Source organism: Rhinolophus ferrumequinum, chromosome 6 (assembly GCF_004115265.2).
Source record: "Rhinolophus ferrumequinum isolate MPI-CBG mRhiFer1 chromosome 6, mRhiFer1_v1.p, whole genome shotgun sequence".
NCBI lineage: Eukaryota > Metazoa > Chordata > Mammalia > Chiroptera > Rhinolophidae > Rhinolophus > Rhinolophus ferrumequinum.
Genome location: NC_046289.1, coordinates 22,697,916 through 22,718,315, shown reverse-complemented (window position 1 = coordinate 22,718,315; position 20,400 = coordinate 22,697,916). Strand labels below are relative to the sequence as shown.

At 40.5% G+C, this 20,400-nt stretch overlaps 1 protein-coding gene across 2 annotated transcripts in view; it reads left to right on the top strand.

Moving 5' to 3' along the window:
• The first annotated feature begins 7,620 nt into the window (after positions 1 to 7,620).
• The window catches only part of GPATCH2L (G-patch domain containing 2 like), a 56,407-nt gene continuing 43,627 nt past the window's right edge, over positions 7,621 to 20,400 (top strand). Inside the window, exons 1-2 of one of the 2 annotated variants that reach the window (XM_033107664.1) lie at positions 7,621 to 7,937; positions 10,114 to 10,785. In XM_033107664.1, coding sequence (XP_032963555.1) covers positions 10,124 to 10,785 — 662 coding nt within the window. In that variant the 5' untranslated portion in view covers positions 7,621 to 7,937; positions 10,114 to 10,123. The remainder of the gene's footprint in view (positions 7,938 to 10,113; positions 10,786 to 20,400) is intronic. The other variant, XM_033107665.1, reaches the window with a different exon arrangement.

Here is a 20,400-nt window from a genome sequence, read left to right as displayed (position 1 = left end):
TAATCTGGAAAGCAGAAAAAATACTTAATGAACTTATGGTTTGAATAATGAGATTTCCGTGTAGAATGTTGGAAGGATCAACTGGCTCTCACTAACTGAATATAATAAGGTACTATGAAAAAGAGATGAGCTAAAAAAAGCAAACAACTAGTTTGTCAACAGAATTTAGAGGGAATATAAAGGGCCCAGAACTTGGTGGATTGGAAAATAAGACTGTTCCTCATCTCCAGTCTCCCTAGCCGGTGAAAGATTCTCAATGTAATATTAATACAAGACCTAGGATTTCTGCTTTTGGCATTAATGGAGTAATAGGAACTGTCTTTACTTTCCCACCTTAAATAATTAAAGAAATACCAAAATTTCCAGTGTCCAACGACATAAAATTAGTAATGTCGAGAAAACAATTAAAAAATTTACCAGGCACAAAGAAGCAGGAAAACACAACTAGAATGTAAAAAAAAAAACCAATCAATAAAAACAGACCCAAAATTATACAGATGACAGAACTATTAGATAAGGACAACAGCTTCAGTTATTTATATAATTATTCCGTGTGTTTAACAAGGTAGAGAAAACTATGAGCATATTAAAGAGAAACATGGAAGGTACACATATGTATACATATATATAATTATTGATTAGGTTGGTGCAAAAGTAATTGCGGTTTAAAAGGTTAAAAATAATTGCAAAAACCGCATTTACTTTTGCACCAACCTAATAAAAGTACATATATTATATATAATACTGCATATTATATATAATATATTATATATTATACTATGTATTATATATTGTATATCTTTTATATAATATACATATATTTAAATATATATATTTAAAAGTCCCAAATCTAACTTGTATGAAAATACATCTCAGATAAAAAAATATATTGGGTGGGATTAACAGCAGATTAGACACTGCAGAAGAAAAAAAAAATTATTACTTTAAAGATATAGCAATATGAACTATCCGAAATAAAACACAAAGTAAAAAAACAGAAGCAAAAACAGGAGAAGACAAAGAAAAAAAAAACAACAACTTAAGGCAACCTAAAGTATTTGTAATTTGAGTCCCAGAAGTAGAGAGGAAGTGAGAAGAGAAAAATATTTGAAGAAATAATGACAAAATTTTCCAAATCCAATGAAAATTATAAACCTACAAATCCAAGAAGCTCAGTGAATCCCAAGGACAAGAAACATGATGAAATGATGCAAGACATATTATAATCAAATTGCTTAAAAGTAGTGATAAAGAGAAAAGCTTAACAGCAGCAATACTATGAAGACATACCATGTATGGAGGAAAAAAGATAAGGATGGCAGTAGACTTTATCTCAGAAATAATGTGAGTCAAAAGACAGCAACATCCTTAAAGTACCGAAAGAAAAACACCATCAACCTAGGATTCTATACCCACCAAAATATCTTTCAAAAATGAAGGCACTATAAAGACTTTTTCAGACACACCTTAAGGAATCATTACCAACATACCAGAACTACAAGAAATGTTAAAGAAACTACTTCAGGCAGAAGGAAAATTATACCACATAAGAATTTGAAACCATACAAAGGAATGAAAAGCACGAAAAATGGCATTTATGAAATTATAACATTTTTTTCTTATCTTAAAAATCTCTTTAAATGATCATTGTTTAAGGCAAATAAATAATATACTATGGGATTTCTGCCATATGTAGAAGAAAATGTCTGACCACAATGGCACAAAGGCTGGGAGAGAAGAACTTGAAGGACACTGTTGCAAGCTTTTTATACTAGGCATAAAGTGTTATGATATTACTTGAAGGAAGACTAAAATAAATTAAAGATGTATGCTATAAACGCTAAAGCTACCACTAAAAATATGTTACAGAAGTATAGTTTATAAGCTAACACAAATAATTTTTTTAAAAATCTGAAAAAAGGAAGAAAAAGTGGGAAAAGGGAACAAAGAACAGATGGGACACATAGAAAGCAAATAGATTGATGGTAGATTTAAACCTAATTGTTGTAAGTTGAGCTGAAGCCCTCCCCCCACCAAGTTTATATGTTGATGTCCTAACTCCCAGTACCTCAGAATGTGACTATATTTAGTGATAGGGTTTTTAAACAGGTGATTAAGTTAAAATAAGGTTGTTAGTATGGACCCTGATCCAATAAGACTGGTGTCCTTATGAAAAGAGGAATTTGGGACACAGACATACACAGAGGGAAAGAGAGAAGACAGCTATCTACAAGCCAAGGAGACAGAACTCCGAGGAAACCAAACCTGCCAACACCTGATCTTAGATTTCAAGTCTCCAGAACTGAGAGAAAATTGGATCAGGAGGAGCCCTATTTAAGGAGTCACATTTGTTCCTGATGTACGTGATCTACAGCCAGATGCAGTGGTTGAATGAGACTTTGGGGTGTCCTGGGACGGAGTGTGAATATTTTGCATGTGGTGGGGACATGAATAATTATGACCAGAGGGAGGACTGTGGTAAGATGATGCCATTAGTGTGTCCTCCGAAAAGTTATGTTCAAGTCCTAACTTCCAGTACCTGTGAATGTTAACTTATTTGGAAATACAGTCTTTGCAGATGTTATCAGGTTAAGTTGAAGATTACTGGATTAGGCCCCACACACAGAGGGAAGACTGCCATGTGAAGATGGAGACAGAGATTGGAGTGATACCAAGGAATGCCGAGAACCACTAGAAGCTAGGAGGAGAACAGGATCCTTCTCTATAGCATTTGGAGGGAGCACGACCCTGCCGACACTTTGATTTTTGGATGTCTGGCCTCCAGAACTATGAGAGTAAATTTCTGCTGTTTAAATCCACCCGGTTTTTGCTGCTTTGTCACAATAGTCCTACCTAGGAAACTAACACACCACCTCATGGCCCCTCCCCTGACTTGTTCTCTTTGCCTGGAATGTTCATCCCAGAGATGGTTGGATGGCACATTTCCTCCTTTCTTTGAGGTACTTGCTCACATGAGCCCTTATCAGAGACATCACAAATAGCAGCAAGTCCCCACAGCCAGCATTTCCTTTCCCCCTATCCTGCTTTGTTATTCTTCAAAGCATTTCCACCACCTGACTGTTCATACAATGATCCACTAATTGTTTGTCTTCCTTCCCTGGAATGGAAGAATCCTGAGGGCAGGGACTTTTGTATATGATGTTCGTGGATACACCTTCATATATTTAGGACATGGTAGACACTCCCTAAGTATATCCTGACTGACTGACTGAATGTCAGTGCAGGCAATACCTGCCAAATACCTCCCCAAAGCAGAGGAGAGAGTACAAGAAAAAGAAGAGTATCCTGTAGAGTCAGATGCCTAGTTCCGTCACAGTTATTTCACACCAGCTACGCGACCCTGTTTAACCTCTCTGAGCTTCAGTTTCCTCATCTTTATAAGTCAGGACAATAGCACTTACATTAAAGTGTAATTTTGAGGATTAATTGAAAGATTTTGTCGTTAAATAATGGAGGTACAAATCTTTTTGTATAATTCACATATGTCTAACAATTAACATATATCCTACATGTGTGTAGGTATTGTTACGTGCATTCAATGTGGTAAGCACTCACATTCATATTAGAGTCATTATAATGTAGTGGTTAAGTGCATGGCTCTTCGAGTCATTCTGCCTGGTTACATACTTACCAGTTGTGCAGCCTTGAGCAAGCTACTTAACCGCTCTGCCTTAGTTTTCTCATCTGTAAAATGGAGATAAGAGTACTTCATAGGATTTCTGTGAGGATTATTGAGTTAACCCACATGGCTGTTTAGGATGGTGTCTGGCACCTCCTGAGTGCTCACTAGATGTTAACTACTACAGTCATGTATAACAAAGTTTCCGTCAACCACGCACTGCATATATGTGGACCCATACGACTATAACAAAGTTGAATTTTCTGTAGGAAATGGTAACGTGATTCAGGAGGATTTTTTTTTCCCTAATGGGATCAGATCTGTGGAGCTTGGCAATAGATCCCTCTGACTCACGGCACCTCAATTTTGAGTGCACAGATTATACCCCAGTCAGTCAGCCACTGATCTGTTTCAGCACAGAGAAACCTGTCCCCCCAGCACTGTATATTCAGAGGGCACTACAGCCCTCCAAGATGTAGCCTGATGGTCTTCAGATACATTGCTGTAAGTTCTTTGTTGAGGACCTAAGATGCTGGACAAAAACACATGTCCACAGGAACTGGTACTAATCTATGCATTTCAGGGGCAGTTCCTGGCAAACTGTCAGTTTAGTAAAAGCTTTCTGTGGTGGTGTGGAGCCAGCCTGTGCCTGTACTTTTTAAATATTTTCAGGTTGTAATGATGTAAAGCACAGATAAGTTTTATTTCTTCCATCAGTTCAATGCCAGAGAGAGCCCTTTGTGCCAGATGGGGTCAATGGAACCAAAAACAAATTTCCAAAGTCAAAATATTGAGTCCTCAGTTCTTCATCTTCTCCACGTTAAACACCTTAAAAAAAAAAAAAAAAGAATACCGCAAAGTTCCTTAATCTGACCACTGCTCCAACATGCAATAGCCCAAATCACATTGCCATGATAATTTCCTATGTTCCTCGATCTCTCCATCTTGATTTCTTATTCCTCCTGATCCTCAGGCCACCTTTCACTCCCTCCTGACAGTCACTGTTATGGTGATGTATGCCTGACCCAGCCAGTTTCTCCTTGATATTTCTAATTAATCCAGCCCACACCCGTTCATGGAGCAGCACTGACAGCTTTGATGTTCTATTTCTGACCCTGTCAGAAGGAAGCAGGGGAGGGCTGTGGGACAGTTTATAAAGTCTACAGCAATATACAGTTATGTTCTAGGCCTTCACATTCACTCAGCACTCACTTACTGACTCACCCACAGCAACTTCCAGTCCTGTAAGCTTCATTCATGGTAAGTGCCCTATACAGGTGGACCATTTAAAAAATCTTTTATCCTGTATTTTTACTGTATCTTTTCTATATTTAGGTATGTGTAGATACACAGATACCATTGTGTTATAATTGCCTACAGTATTCAGTACAGTAACATACTGTACAGGTTTATAACCTAGGAGCAATAGGCTATATACCATATAGTCTAGGTGAGTAGTAGGCTAGACCATCTAAGTTTGTGTAAGTACACGCTATGATATTAATATTTGCACAATGATGAAATTGCCTAACGATGCATTTCCTAGAATGTATCACCATCGTTAAACGACATGATGGTATTATTTTACCATCTAACTTAATCTTCTGTGCATTTCTGGGGCAGTTCCTGGCGCATGGGTGCTCCATAAATCCTAATTTCCTTTTCTGGCCCCTCTACGAAGTCAGCATGAGCTGCCCTTCTATTACATTTCCCCATGCCCCCCAACAAGTTGAAGCTTAAATAGTCTTGGCCTAGCTGCACCATCCAGAAGAGTGGCTGCCTACCCAGACGAGGCCAATGGCAGAGAGAAAGCAAAAGAGAGAGGGTGGATGCAAGAATACTCTACAAGTAGAATCCACGAAGATGTGTATTAGATGAAGAGGTATAAGGAAGAAGCAGGAACTACAAATGGTTTTGAAGCTTCTCAAGTGGGTAACTTCATGATGGGGGTGACGATTTCCAAACAGGGGACAGTGGAAAAGGGGCATATTGGATAGGGACTATGGAAGAAACTAAACTTTGTTTTGACATCTTAAATTGGAGATGCTGGTGGAGTAAGTAAGTGGAGATATCTTGCAGAAAGCTGAAAATACAAGTTGGATTTAAAGAAATGTGGGTGCTTTCAGTGCTGATGGGAGCAACTGACACCACGGGAGCTGATATGATTAGTGGAGAACATCACTTAAGCAGAAAAGCAGGCTGATGGCTGTGGACACCTTCTGAACATTTCCATCTTTCTGTCCTGTGGGAGTCACAAAATCAGCATGTCCAGAGTGGAATTAATCATCTTCCCAGCAAACCTATTTCTCTTCTTCTCTAGCTGTGCAAATGGCACTGACCAATCTCATATTCACTCTGGCTCAAAACCTCAATCATCTATGTCTCCTCTCTTAATTCTTTATGCAGTAGGTTTCCTCTATAGAAAATTCTGAAAATCCATAAAAACAACAGGTAGTTGTTTATAATGGAAATATTTTAGATGATTTTTAGTGTATCATTCTGGTCATATTCCTATGCAAATATAGATTTAATTTCCTTTATACATGAATAGAGTCATACTCTACACTTTTAGAGTAACAGTTTTATTGAAGTATAACAGTCATGCAGAAATGTACACAATCAGAAATTGATGACACTTTATGTCCTTAAATATTCTCCCACATCAATTTTTAAAAGGCCACAAGGTATTCTATCCCATAGCTGTACCATAATTTAGATGACTAATCACTGTTGCAAGATTTCTGGCTTTATTCTAGTATTTATTTATTTCTGGCTTTATTTCTCACCTCTCCCTCCACAATGTTGCAAAGATGGATTTACCCGTATTTAACATTTTTGTGCCCATTTCCAATTTTTCCTTAGAATAATATTCCTAGAGGCTGAATTTCTGGGTCAAAAGGCATGTGCATTAAAAAAAAAAGCTTTTAATTTTAGAATTGTTTTAGGTTTACAGAAAATTACAAAGACACTTCAAACAGTTCCTATATAGTTTCTCCATTAACATCTCGTGTCCCCATCCACACCTAGTTTCTCCATTAACATCTCACGTTAATATAGCACATTTGTCACAATTAAGGAACCAATATTGAGATATGATTAGTAACTAAAGTTCATACTTTATCCATATTTCCTTCCTTCTTTCTTTCCCTCCTTCCTTCTCTCTCTCTCTTTCTCTAATGTCCTTTTTGCTGTTCCAGTATCCCATTTAGGATACACCTTTACATTTAGTTGTCATGTTGCCGTAGGCTCCTTTTAGCTGTGACAGACCTTCCTTGTCTTTGATGACCTTGACAATTTTGAGGAATACTGGTCAGGCATTCTGTAGAACGTCCCTCCATTGAGGTCTGCCTGATTCTCTTCTTATGATTAGACTGGGGTTACGGGGTTTGGAAAGCCAAGAGATAAAAGACCACTCTCATCATATCTGGTCCACACACTGCCAACATGATTTATCACTGTTGATGTTAACCTTGATCACTTGGCAGAGGTAGTATGTGTCTCGTTTCTCTACTATAAAGTTACTCATATCCCCCCTCTTACTGTACTCGGTGAAAGGAAGTCACTATGCGCAGCCCACATTTACGAAGTTGGGAGTTAAGCGTCAGGGTGGGGTATCTACATAAGTTACTTGGAATTCTTCTGCTTTACAGAGTTAGCTCTTCTTCTCCTTTATTAATGTATTCATATCAGTATTCGTATCATTAACTTACAGCAGTATGAACTCATGGGTAGTTCACTTATACTTGGAGTTATAAACCAACAGCACTGTTTTGTTGATCAAGGCATGTGTATTTTTAATACTCTGAGTAACCCATTGAGTAAAGCTACCCCGCCAAAGGTTATACCAACTCTGATGGTTAAAATGCGGATCCATAACCCCTCCATGTCACACCCTTTATAAAAGTAGCTCAGCAAACAAGGGCGAGGCCTACGCCCCTCCCTAGCGCCCACTTTCCTGATGCCCCTCCCCAAAGAAGATGAAGCCAGCAATGGGGGGGGGGTTCTTCCCCGGACGGGCTCCTCACCCCCTGCCTTGCCGGGGCCACAACCGCAATCGCTTCTAGCGCATTGTCTGGTCTCCGGGTTTCCCCAAGGTCCCGCCCTCCATAGGGCGGAAGTTGGCCGGGCCGCGGACCGGAAGCGCTGGACCGGGGCGGGCTGTCTCGCGCAGGAAGCTCCTCCCACTCCGCACTGCCCCACCCCTCCGGCCTATACCGGAAATGAGGTCAGAGGGGGAACCCCGGCGGGGAGACTCGGCCAAAAAAGCGGAGGCCGGTGGAGGTACCTGCGGCAGCTGGTGAGGAGGAAATGTGGGTTGAGAGGGTCAGGGGCCAAGGGGCCGGCGCCAGTGGGGCTTCGCGCTCCTGGTCGCGGCTGAGTGGCCAGGGGCTTCCTGGGACCTCGGCGGCCGGCGGGAGGGGCGAGGATGGTGGGGCCTTGTTTTTCAGGGCCCATCTCCTCCGTCCCAGGGGATGAGAGTCGGGCCGTTTCCGGGGCGACAGTCACCTCTTCTTTTCTCTTTATGGCTCTTTTTGGGCCGAGGACAACGTGAGGGCTTGGTGTCCAGAGCCATGGTCGCCCTAGTCCTCGGGGGCGGGCCGCGGCGTTGGTGAGTCCTTCGAAACGCGCCTTTTTCTCACGTCTGTGGCCAGGTTGCAACCCTTGCACGGAGAGAGCTTCGTCGCCAGGACTTGCTTTTTCGCAGTTTCTATCCTAGAAGAGCTGACCCGACCCCCCGCCCCGCCCCTGGTGATCACGAATGAGAAGTTGACTCCGGCCTTTCCTTCCTCCTCCGACCCCAGCCCGGTCTCCCGCTCCGACCCTACGCCTGCGTCTCATTTCTACCAATTTCCCCTTCCTTGGCGCGACTCAGACAGCCTTTCCTCTCCATGAGTGCTTGCCTGTGCCCGGGGGTCCTCTTGGACTGTGCATCCGACACTAGTGGTGTGGGACCTGCAGGGTTCTTCTGTCACTTGCAGTCTTAGAGGCAGGAAAAGATTCTGCACGGGCATTCGACTCCCAGTTGTTTGGTAACTTAGTTACACGTTGAAGTTTGTACAGTTCTGCCTGAGTTTTTAAAGCAGTTCTTTATGAGGGAAGTCGATTTAGACATGCTGTTCCCACTTGTTTATCTACTTTGGTCTTAGGACAGTTGTCTCCCAAACCCCAATCATGGCGTTTTAAACTACTTATTGCTTAAAGGGAAGTGGTCATTTTATGTGTGGCTTTTGACACTTTGAGTTTTGTTTGGTTGGTAGTTTTGGAACTAGCTGTCCCCATTGCTCCCACCATTGTGGGAGATAAGCCAAGCCAGCTTTTTTCCTGCCTTTGAGTTCGTTGGCATAGGGACAGCATGAAAATAGCTTTTAGAAAGTTTTTCGCAAAATGTAAACTGCGTGAACGGAAATATGGTCTGAGAGTGGCGCCATGCAGTTTTAAGTTCTAATTATGGTCTAGAAATACTTGGGGCTTAACAAGGGCTAGGGAAAAGTGCTAATTTAATATGTATTTAATTAGGTGTTGTACAAATTATATTAGACATTTCCCTATAAAAGGGCATTTTGAAAATTGCTCATATACTTTCATCCCTTGGAATGTTTGCCTCTGAAGTGACCCTGACAAGAATGAATAGAAAAGTAGGAAATTTTGGAAAGCAGTTAGCTAGAAATCTTAGGGACTCCACACATCCCTGTAATTTCAATCTCAGTTATATCCTGTTTATGTGTGATTGTCTAGCACTAAAGCACATAATCAGGCTGATCACTTATTTTCCGAGGGATGGGGAAAAGAGTTTAAAAATTGCTAATTATTAAGAAATATATGCGGTACTCTATAAGGATTTTACCTGGTATCTTCCAGGTGGTAGTTGGGACCAGAATAGGTGTAAACTTAGTATCTTTTTTCCAGTCAGAGTACAAACCTGGGTCAGTACAAATTCTTGGATCACTAAAACTGCAAGCAGCCTTCCTTAAAGTGTGTCATTAGGTTGTCTTTCTGTTCCCTTCCCCAGCATTCTTACTAGTAACCCCCGGCCATAAAACAGTCCTTCATCCATGGTTTTGAAGTTGTGTGTTTTTCTGCTTCTGTCTGATGAGACTTTCTCTAGTCTTTCTGGATCTCATCGTCATGTAATTTAGTGACAAGTTTAATTAGGGAAAAAGGGGAAAGATTTATTTCCCCGAGTTTGCTTTGTTTTGCTGATATCCCAGTTGTCATTTGCTGAATTTTTGTTTTTTTTGTGCTTAAAAACATGTTGACTTCAGGAGTTGAACAAGGGCCAAACACCTATTTTCAGTGGCCAAAATGAGCATGGATGGTAGGAACAGATTCTAAGTGTAGCCAGATAAAATGTGAGTTTATTTTCTATAGTTTGGGCGGGCTCCGCAGTGCCGTGATCTATTTTAAAAAATTGCTCTAAAACAACAGGTCCTGTTCAGGCTCTCTTTTTCTCTTTTTGAACTTCCTGTTGGCAGATGTGGCCTCATGGATGAGCTGGTACACGACCTCACGTCAGCCTTGGAGCAGACGTCTGAACAGAAGAAGCTGGGTGAGCTCTGGGAGGATATGGCCTTGAGCCCTCGGCAGCAGAGGCGCCAGCTTCGCAAACGGAGAGGCCGGAAGCGCCGGTCAGACTTCACTCACCTGGCAGAGCACACCTGCTGCTACAGTGAGGCCTCTGAGTCCAGTCTGGAGGAGGCCATTAAGGACTGTCGAGAAGTGGCCCCGGTCACCAATTTTAGTGACTCCGATGACACAATGGTAGCCAAACGGCACCCAGCTCTCAACGCCGTTGTTAAGAGTAAGCAACATTCTTGGCATGAGTCCGACTCCTTTACGGAAAATGCTCCTTGTCGACCACTCAGGCGCCGGCGGAAGGTGAAGCGAGTGACATCAGAGGTGGCTGCCAGCCTTCAGCAGAAGCTCAAGGTGTCCGATTGGAGCTATGAGAGAGGGTGTCGGTTCAAGTCTGCGAAGAAGCAGCGTCTGTCACGCTGGAAGGAGAACACTCCCTGGACCTCATCTGGCCACGGATTGTGTGAATCAGCAGAAAATAGGACTTTCCTCAGCAAAACAGGAAGGAAAGAAAGGATGGCGTGTGAAGCAGATGAACAAAAACAGGGCTCTGATGAGAACATGTCAGAATGGTGAGATCTCCCTTCACTAAGTCAAAGATTTGCCTGGTTAATTTACCCAGAGTACAAATCCACAGTCTTGATGAGTTCACCTTGCTTTCAAACCTGCCACTGTGGTATTGACTGCACAGCCCTCCTTTAACCGGTCAGCCAGTATTTGTCTTTAGCTTTTTAAAGAACATTCATGATTCTGTAGAGGGCTATAATGGCATAGACACACATTAAAAATTGTTTAAAATGTGTACCTCAAATGCACAACCAGAATTTTATTTTAAAAACAGTTTGCTGTTATTTATGTCATGTGGTTCATACATAGGTATTGTTCTTTAGAACCAGGGTCTCAGCAGAGGCTGGTGTGTGTGTGTGTGTGTGTGTGTGTGTATGTATATGTATACATGCTGGTGCCAGGTACCTGGGATTTTTAAATGTTCCTAGGAAACTGCTTTTACTCATTAAAAATCATGGGGGTTTCAGATACTTCTGGTTTATTATTCTGTTCTCTGCTACTTACAGTTTGACTGTATTGAGTTTGTTTTTTATGGCTGACATTCAAGTTGTTTGAATACATGGTAGGCGTTGATTGTGACAGTATTGAGTCCCAATAGTCTTATGCCAAATGTCATCGAGCCAGAAAAATTTGTCTCTAACGGGTGCATGTTTAAAATGTCAGTGTAGTTTTTATTTTTTACATATCAGAGAGATAGTCCTCAGAACATTGAAACTCCCCAGTGTGATGCTTTATTATTATTATTATTATTATTGTGTGATATCTGTTTCTCAGTGGGGCTGCTGTTGGTGTTTTGTTTTGTTTTTTTTTTTAAGATTTTATTGGGGAAGGGGAAGGACTTTATTGGGGAACAGTGTGTACTTCCAGGACTTTTTTCCAAGTCAAGTTGTTGTCCTTTCAGTCTTAGTTGTGGAGGGTGCCGTTCAGCTTCAAGTTGTTGTCCTTTCAGTCTTAGTTGTGGAGGGCGCAGCTCAGCTCCAGGTCCAGTTGCCGTTGCTAGTTGCAGGGGGCACAGCCCATCATCCCTTGTGGGAGTCGAACCGGCAACCTTGTGGTTGAGAGGACGCACTCCAACCAACTGAGCCATCCGGGAGCTCAGCGGCAGCTCAGCTCAAGGTGCCGTGTTCAATCTTAGTTGCAGGGGGCGCTGCCCACCATCCCTTGTGGGACTCAAGGAATTGAACTGGCAACCTTGTGGTTGAGAGCCCACTGGCCCATGTGGGAATCGAACCGGCAGCCTTCGGAGTTAGGAGCATGGAGCTCTAACCGCCTGAGCCACTGGGCCGGCCCCTGCTGTTGGTGTTTTGGATGGGACAGTTCTTTGTGGTGAGGGACTGTCCCATGCCTTGCGGGATATTTGGCATCTTCGTTGTTCCCACCCCCCTTGCAGTGTCAAATGAAAGCCTCCATGTGTGCCCGGTAGGTGGATTGAGTCCCAGTGGGGCACCATTGTATTCTGTTGTTAATATTAGTTAGCATTTACGTGGCACTAACTGTGTGCCAGGCACTGTACTCTTGTGCGTAACACATATTCGTCATGTTCGTGACCCTCCTGTATGGTAGGTAGCACTGTTTGTATTTTATGGAGGAGGAAATGGAAGTTAAGGGTGGTCAGATACTTTGCCCAAGGTCACCCAGGGCCAACACAGGGAATTAAAGCTGATTCCAAGGCTAACACTTAGCCGCCATTTTCCCTGCCCTTTGACTTTGCCTTTTCTACGGCTCTTTTTCTGTCTTGTCTTAACTTTTACAGTCTTAGAATGTATGCCCTTCCTTAGGACTTTGCTTCTTCTGAAGTTTGTCTGAAAAACAAAGACGTAAATCTTGGGAACTGTGAGGTGAGGCTGTATCAGTAACAGGAAAAGCTGTTGAGGTCTGTATGCCTGTACCCTTCATGCGTAGTTTTTAATCTACCTTTAAAATTTTTTCTTACTGACTTTATACGGTATTTGCCAGTTTGCCCGAGTAGGTAGGCTTATAATTTGGCTTTCCTAATTTTCCTCTAATATATTCTAAGGCCTGCTTACCCAATTTATATGTATAGTTTGGGATATTGGCATCTACGTCGTTCCCACCCCCCCCTTGCAGTATCAAATGAAATGCCTCCGTGTGTGCCCCGTAAGTGGGTTGAGTAGTCCCAGTGGAGAACCATTGTATTCGATTATTGCTAATATTAGTTAGCATTTGCGTGGCACTGTGTTTTTTCCCCTCATCGTGCCATTTTGAATGAAATAATAAGTGCTTAGTCAACTTCAGCCTTTTACGGTATTGAAGCTCTCAACTGAGGTGTTAGTTTGTTTCAATATTGAGCATACGTAGCAAATACTCATCTTCTTCCAGTTGAGAATAGCTATTTTAAAAATAGCTTTTTGGGATGGTTGCTTGCATGTATTTCTTCCCTAGAGTTTCTTGTTGAACTATGACAGAGTTGTGTGTATGAGAGACTGTTAACTCTGTCTACTCTAAGATAACAGCCCAAATATGGTTCCAGATGCAGAGCCTATAATCTAGCAGTGAGGCACTTCAATCTTTCCAGTTCCTTCTTACCAGAGACATATCTACTTACTGCACACTGTAGACAGGTTGTGATACTATACTTTGTAGGGATCTGAGAGCCTGCATAAATTGAAGTAGGCAGCAATAATTAGGAAATTCGTACTCTTTTCAAGTCGAGGAGACCTTGTTTCCCCACTTGGGCTTTCTCTTCTGGTTCCTGACTTTAGTTTTCTCTCAGAAATGTGGGTGCCAAAGTCCTTGTAGTTATGAGGGAGTTGGTGGGCTAATAGCAGAAATAGAATGAGAAAAATTTTTCTTCAGCATCTAATTATTTAGGAGTCTTAAATTCTCCTTGACTTACGCTGATTCATCTGTAGTTACAAACACGTGCTTTATATATTTCCCCCCTGAATCTACTGTATGGGGAAATAGGGGTGATTCTTTGTTCTTTAACTGCGTATTATGTTTAGACTCTTAACAGTGAAGTGGAACTAAAAATCTGCCCTCAAATATTAAGCACACCTTACACACAGGAGTAGTATTAGACTGTGTATAAGTAGAGAATAGTTTATGATTTGGATATTATACTGTCTTGGTGAGTTGTTGATTCTGTCAAAATTTTCCTACTTTTTTTCGGCATTAAAAGACATACTTTCAAGTATCCTCTTGGTTACTCTCATAAATCTGCTTGGATGTGCCAGTTTATTCACATAAAGATCAAAGTGTAGATCTTTATCCATGGTATTGAGAGTTGTCAGAGTATACTTGTATATGATCCAACTTATGAAATTATTAGGATGAAACTGATCATTAAGCTTAGCTTAGCCTAGTCAATGGCTAGATAGAATGCTTTTAAAAGCATGTATTAGGTGTTTTAGGTTCGAAAATGTATGTCTCAGTCAGAGCTTTATTTCTAATTTCCTTCAATTTACTCTGCTAACTGAACGCGGATTAGTTTTAAGTTTAACCAGTAATTCTTTTTCCTTTTCTTTCTGTTCTTCCTTCAGTTCTACACCAACCAGTCCCTCAAGCGTTCTAAGGAACTAAAAGTAGTTATGATGTAATAGTTTTCTTATGCCTGCAAAAAGATCAGTTACTATTTTAGTATTTTTCAGTGCTTGTGTGTTCCATTCTAAAATGGAACAACTGTTTTGTAAAATTACTTTTTGCTGATCTTGATTCAAATTGCCCATATAACAGCTATTAATGAGGTGGTTTATAGGCTAATTTTGCTCAATTCTTCACTAACATATCATTCATTTGTTCCCTTTGAATATAGTTTAGCTTCTCTTCTTTCCTAAGTGAATTTGTTTGGTGATGGCCTGAAGTTGCAGCCAGGAGCCTTTCCTAAGGTGATGTATTAGAGGCCGACCTTACAGGAAAGAAAATATTCCCTTCTCTTGGAAGGCAAGTGACAGAGATAGAGTGCTAAACCTTCCCCCTCCTTCTACAGCCCGAGCTGACCTTCTGCGGCCCCTTGGTGCCTCTTGTTTTCTTATTTTTATAGAAAATCAATATCCCTTCTGACACAAACAATAGCTCAGAAGCAAGAATAAATGGGAGAAAGCTGAGATCTCTGTCCATCAGCTCTCACTTTAACTCCCCCAAACTCTTTAATTATGAGTGTGCTTTGCTCCAGGTGTTTGTGACAGTGAAATTGCTAAATGAGGACCATTTTAACCAAAGATTGGGTGATCAATAACACTCTATAGCAGTAGCTTGTCGGATCAATAGCATTCATTATTTCATGGTTAAGGTAAGTAGCCTCCTTTGCAAGTGGAGGTCATTAATCAGGAGTTACTGGAGCTGTGGAAAAGAGTACCTGTGGTAGTTTGAAGTTCTGTTTTCTGTTCTGCAAATAGGGATGCTGACCAAGAGTATCTGTGCCATTGTTTCAAATGGTACCAGTGCATTCGAGAGTATTGAATAGCTCGCATAGTGTGCTTATTCAGATTTCATCCAACTTTGCTAGTACATCCTTCAGAATAGCTGAAAAGGACAGCTTGGTAGGTGGGTTTGATACTATTGTATTTGAGGATCTGTCTCTTGAAAGAAATGTTAGGATGATTTTGTGTGGCTCCAGAGGAAGGAACTAAGACTCATAGAGAGTATAGAGAGCTAAGTGCTGCCTCAGTATAAAATATAACATTCTAAAAATGTTATATACAGAACTCCACAAAAATGAAGTGAATTGTTTCATCAGGTAATGAGTTCTAGATGCCTGGAGGCATTGAAGCATGCGCATAGTGAGTACTTCCTGAGTTATTGTCGAGTTGGAGAGGTTGAACTGAGTGACCTCTAAGGGCCCGGGCCACACTGAGATTCTGTAATTCTTTGCAGTCACAACCTCCTTCCCATCACTTTAACCGCGTTTTTTACAAAGCATCTATCTGATAAGCAGCCTCCACTTCCCACTAAAATACTTATGAAGGCATAAAACATTACAAATGCACATCACCAGAAACTAGGATTTACAGTCGACCTATTGCCAAGGTTTCCCCAAACTACAAGGCTGCTAGAACTGCGCTGGAGAGTGCAGTGGGAAGCCTGCGTCAGCAGTGCTGAGCCCTCCCTGACGGGGGACAGCGAGGCCCTGCAGTGGTCATCAGCCCGTGGGGCCGAAATGCGGGGTCCGTTTCATTCAGGAAAGTGGGCAGCTGCAGTGTGAGCCAGAGTGTTGTTCCGTCCTTTACTTCCCAGTGAGTTTCTGTTTGGAGGCTGTAACTCCCAGAAACTTGGACAGCAGATCTTAGTGTTTTCTGTGGGTGTATCTGTGTTTGGGCGTAGGAGGCAGTCACAGCATATTGAGGCCTAGGAAATAGAGTCTCCAAGAATGAAGTTTACAGTTGGCATGGGCAGAGAAGGAAAGAGCACTCAGAGTAGAGCATTCTGGAAATGGTAGTGTTTTATATACCTTCATTTAATATAGACTCCTGGAATGGAGTCAGAATCAGGTGGTGAGGGTTAGAAGAGCCTGTCTCAGTCCAGCATAGCTATATGAGATAACAGCCTACCAGCGGCACTGGGAATTAGTTTAGGGGCTCTCTACATCCTCTTGGCCAGTTGTAGATGTGAGAACATGTTACCCATCGCCCCAGGAATGGAGAATAGGACCGAGGGTAATTTACACACCCTTTCTGTTGGCAAATACCAGATTTTAGTAAACCAGTCCTTAATAAGAGCCTTTGAACAAGTTCTGCAGAGTAAGGGAAAGGAAACACTATCCTGAAAGCTCAGAGGAAGAACTAATCTTTGAAAATGATTGCCAGTGGAAACCAGGGGAACATGTTAGAAAATCTTCATTAGATGCAAGAAGATATAATCACTTTGGAGTAGGAGCAGTAAGTTATAAGGACAGAAAGATGGCTATTTGAAAACCCAGTGGTATGGGAGGAAGAATTGCAGGGAAATTTGAAATGTAATTGCAATGTTAAAATGAAGGACAATTTATTCTGCAGAACATTGAGTTCATGATGTGCAAAACTTCGGAAGCCCTCCCAAAAATGCAGAGAGAGGAGATAAAAATGAGAGAGAAGGTGATAGACGTGGTGGACAGAGAATAGAGACCCAGTCTGCAAGTATGTACACATTCCCAAGGAAGGAACCAATGTGTTAGAATGCACGAATGATTTAAAAATATAACTGAAGAGAAGTGTTCCTGGGTTGAAAAAATTAAGTATAAAGATTAAAAGGGAAACCTTATTAAAAATGAGACCTCTACTTATCTTGGCAATATTTTCGTATTCTGCTTTGGTGGTTGGGGTGGAACAGATACAAAGAGGAATCTTAAAAGGGATGAAAAAATAAGGCTGACATTCATCCCTATCGTACTAAATATGACGAGCTATATTTTCCTAGAGGGTTTTGGGGGGGTGGGGAGGGGGAAGATTGCTCTACTCACCCCTTGTCCCCTGAATTTTATGTACAATAAAGATAGATTTCATATGGAAAGGTAGCACAAAGACATTCTCAGATTTGCAGGTCTCAGAACGTTTGCCCTTTAAGAATTTACTCGAAAAGACATTTCATGTAACCAAAGATGAATCACTATTAGCTCTAAGAAAAGGTAAGTCTTAAAAGGATGGATGGACTTCTCTAAGGCACAGCCCCCAGCTCAATAGCAGAGTCCCGAGGAAAATCATTATCTCTGCAAAGTATATCTGATTGCAGTGGCCGTGCTAATGAACCTGTGAAACTGGAGAGGTGGCTGCCTTCCTGGTACCATCTGAATGAAACTGAAAAACACCTTCAGTATACTTTCTCATAATTTATTATGGGAATAATTTGGCAATCGATGTGAGATACTTCTCTGAAAAACCTCTCACTCAGTCTGATTACATGTGGTTACAAATGTACCACCTCGATCCAGGAAAAAAGGAGCAGTGATGTCTTAGGGCTGTGTGTCTAGGGGTGACTTTTTTTCTTTTGTTTTTCTGAATTCTAAGACAATTTTAAATTTTTATTAAATGTATTATTATTTAATAAAAGATTAAAATGAAAACCCCTTATTTTTTAGCATGCTGATGTAAGCCATAAATTCTATCCTGCTTTTTATTTTAATTTTTATCCTCCTGTTTATTTTAAAATCAGATGTAAAAGACACATCTTATTTGAGCTATTTGGTTAATCTTAAATGAGTAAGCAACTCAGGGGGTAACTTATTGATACCAGCTTTTGATTATAGAGGATCAACTAATTCTGTACCTCCGTATTTTAATTGAGACAGGTGTAAACTACTCTCATTCGGTTCTACATTTATAGTCTTCTGTGTTTAGGAATATGAAAGAACTACCTCAGGTCAGAGGACAAGCTGTATTGTTTTCCTCTTAATTGTGGGAATTTAGAGAATTTAGGGAATTTAGAGAAAGTTTTCATAATAAAATGTTGGGAGAGGAAAGCCTCTGGAACTGCTGGTTAGGTTGACTTTACACTTAGTTATTTCAGTTGGATATGGTTCTGTTGCTTTTCTAACAGTATTACAGTAATTAGTTAACACAATTGGTCTGAAATCCAGGCTTTAATTTTGTCTTCTTTAACATGGTGGCTATGCTGCTGAATTAAGTGTGGGAACATGTTTTAGTGAAAACCATTATAGAGAAGTGTGACGTACTCTTTCTACTTTTACTCACATATGAATATTTTTGAGATACTTTTCTGGCTCCTAAAAGGGGTGATTTCCTTAGTATTATGAGGTTAAATTCTAGGCACCATCCCTTATTTTGCATTATGTTCTTCATTGGGAAGCATTCTTCTCTCAACCTTTTCACACCCTTCTCCCATAGTCTAGACTAAGTTTTTAATACATTTTATACATTTAAATTGTGGTTTACATGTTTCTTTTTTAGTTTTAGTGTTGGTTATAGTAGTGTCTGGTACATAAGCAAATACTTAATAAATGCTTACTAAGTGAATGAGTGGAAGTTTAGGAGAAATGAGGGAGGGGAGCTGGGAATCCTTCCTCTTCCTGTTGGAGACTTTATTGGCCCAATTTGGGACTGAATTTTTTTTTGAATGATGTTATGAATTATTTGTAGAGTTAATACATTTCTGCTCTAAAATATTTTAGAAATATTCTAGGAAGATTTTTATATGCAAGCTATTTATGGATGAGAATCATATAAAAACAGGGAGTACTGAACAGCTCCCCAGGCAAAGACAGGAGACATTGATACGTCTAGGAGTTGCTGCCATTTTGACACAAGAAAAGATTTCATTACCTGCTTTTTATGAAGATTAATAAAGCCTGGGTTTTTGTCTTCCTGACTAAGCTCCAGAGGACCACAAGTGGAGTGGACACTAGATGTAGGATCACATATTTTTCTTATAAAAATGAAGAGCAGAGCTTTTTTTCCTTGCCTAGTAAAAAGGCCCATGGCAAAAAAATAATAAATTTGAAGGAATAGGAAAAATTCGTGGAAGCCTGTCATCTTTTTAGCTTTTTGACCCTGTGATTTGCAAAGGTGCTAAAAGAAAATTGTCTTTATTGAAAGATAAGAGCTTATTTTTAAAAGAATAGTAAATATTCTGTTTAATTCGATAAATTAACATTTTATAGTTGACTAACTCATTATTGAAATCCCGCTAATCTGATTTTCTTTTTAAATCATAATCTCTGAGCCACATGTGAAGGCTGCAGGACTGGACAACTTTGGCTTGTAACTTGGAAGGACAAATATTTGCTTCGTGTTTATGGCTAGCACTACATTTTTCCATGCTTTATCATAGTGTTTATGTGCAACCATGTCATGAAGTTCCTGTTTTTTCCTCCCCAGTAAATTATGCTAACAATTTCTTACATATGATTAGATGTCTACAATGCAAGTTCTTCTGAAGGAATAAATAGAATTAGCAGATGTAATCAGATGAAATTGTCATTTCCAGATACTGGTAGAATGATGATACTTCTATGTAATAAGTGTTTTATAAAACATAAATTATTTTCTCAGTGAAGAAAATACATACCTTCCTTGATCATAATCTTAAAATCCTGGTGATAGTTCTATGACATCATTGCTGTACTCTAATTAATTATACGAGGTGTGATCAAAATATACAGTGAATATTAAAAAAAATTTGTTACAGTAAAAGACACATTGCTATTAATCTCCCTCAAAATACTCCCCCTTGCTTTGAACACACTTATCCATCGTTCTTGCCACATTCTGAAGCACTTCAGGAAGTCCTCTTTCGTGTGTGTCTTTAGTTCATCCTCCATCATGACAATGCTCCATGTCACACATCGCTTCTGGTATATGGCAATTTCTGTCAAAACATTACAGTGTGTCCTCATCCGCCTTATTCACCGGATCTGGCACCATGCAACTTGTGGCTCTTCCCCAAAGTCAAAATGACCACGAAAGGAAAATGTTTTGAATTGATTCAGGGCATTGAGGCAGCCACGACAGTGCAACTAAAGACACTCACGAAAGAGGACTTCCAGAACTGCTTCAGAAAGTGGCAAGAACAATGGGATACGTGTCTTCGAAGCGATGGGGAGTACTTTGAGGGGGATTAATGGCAATTGTCTTTTACTGTAATAATTTTTTTTAAAAATTTAAACAGTCACCGTGTTTGTTGACCACACCTTGTATATAGAAAATTTATAGAAGAGATTAGTCCAAGCT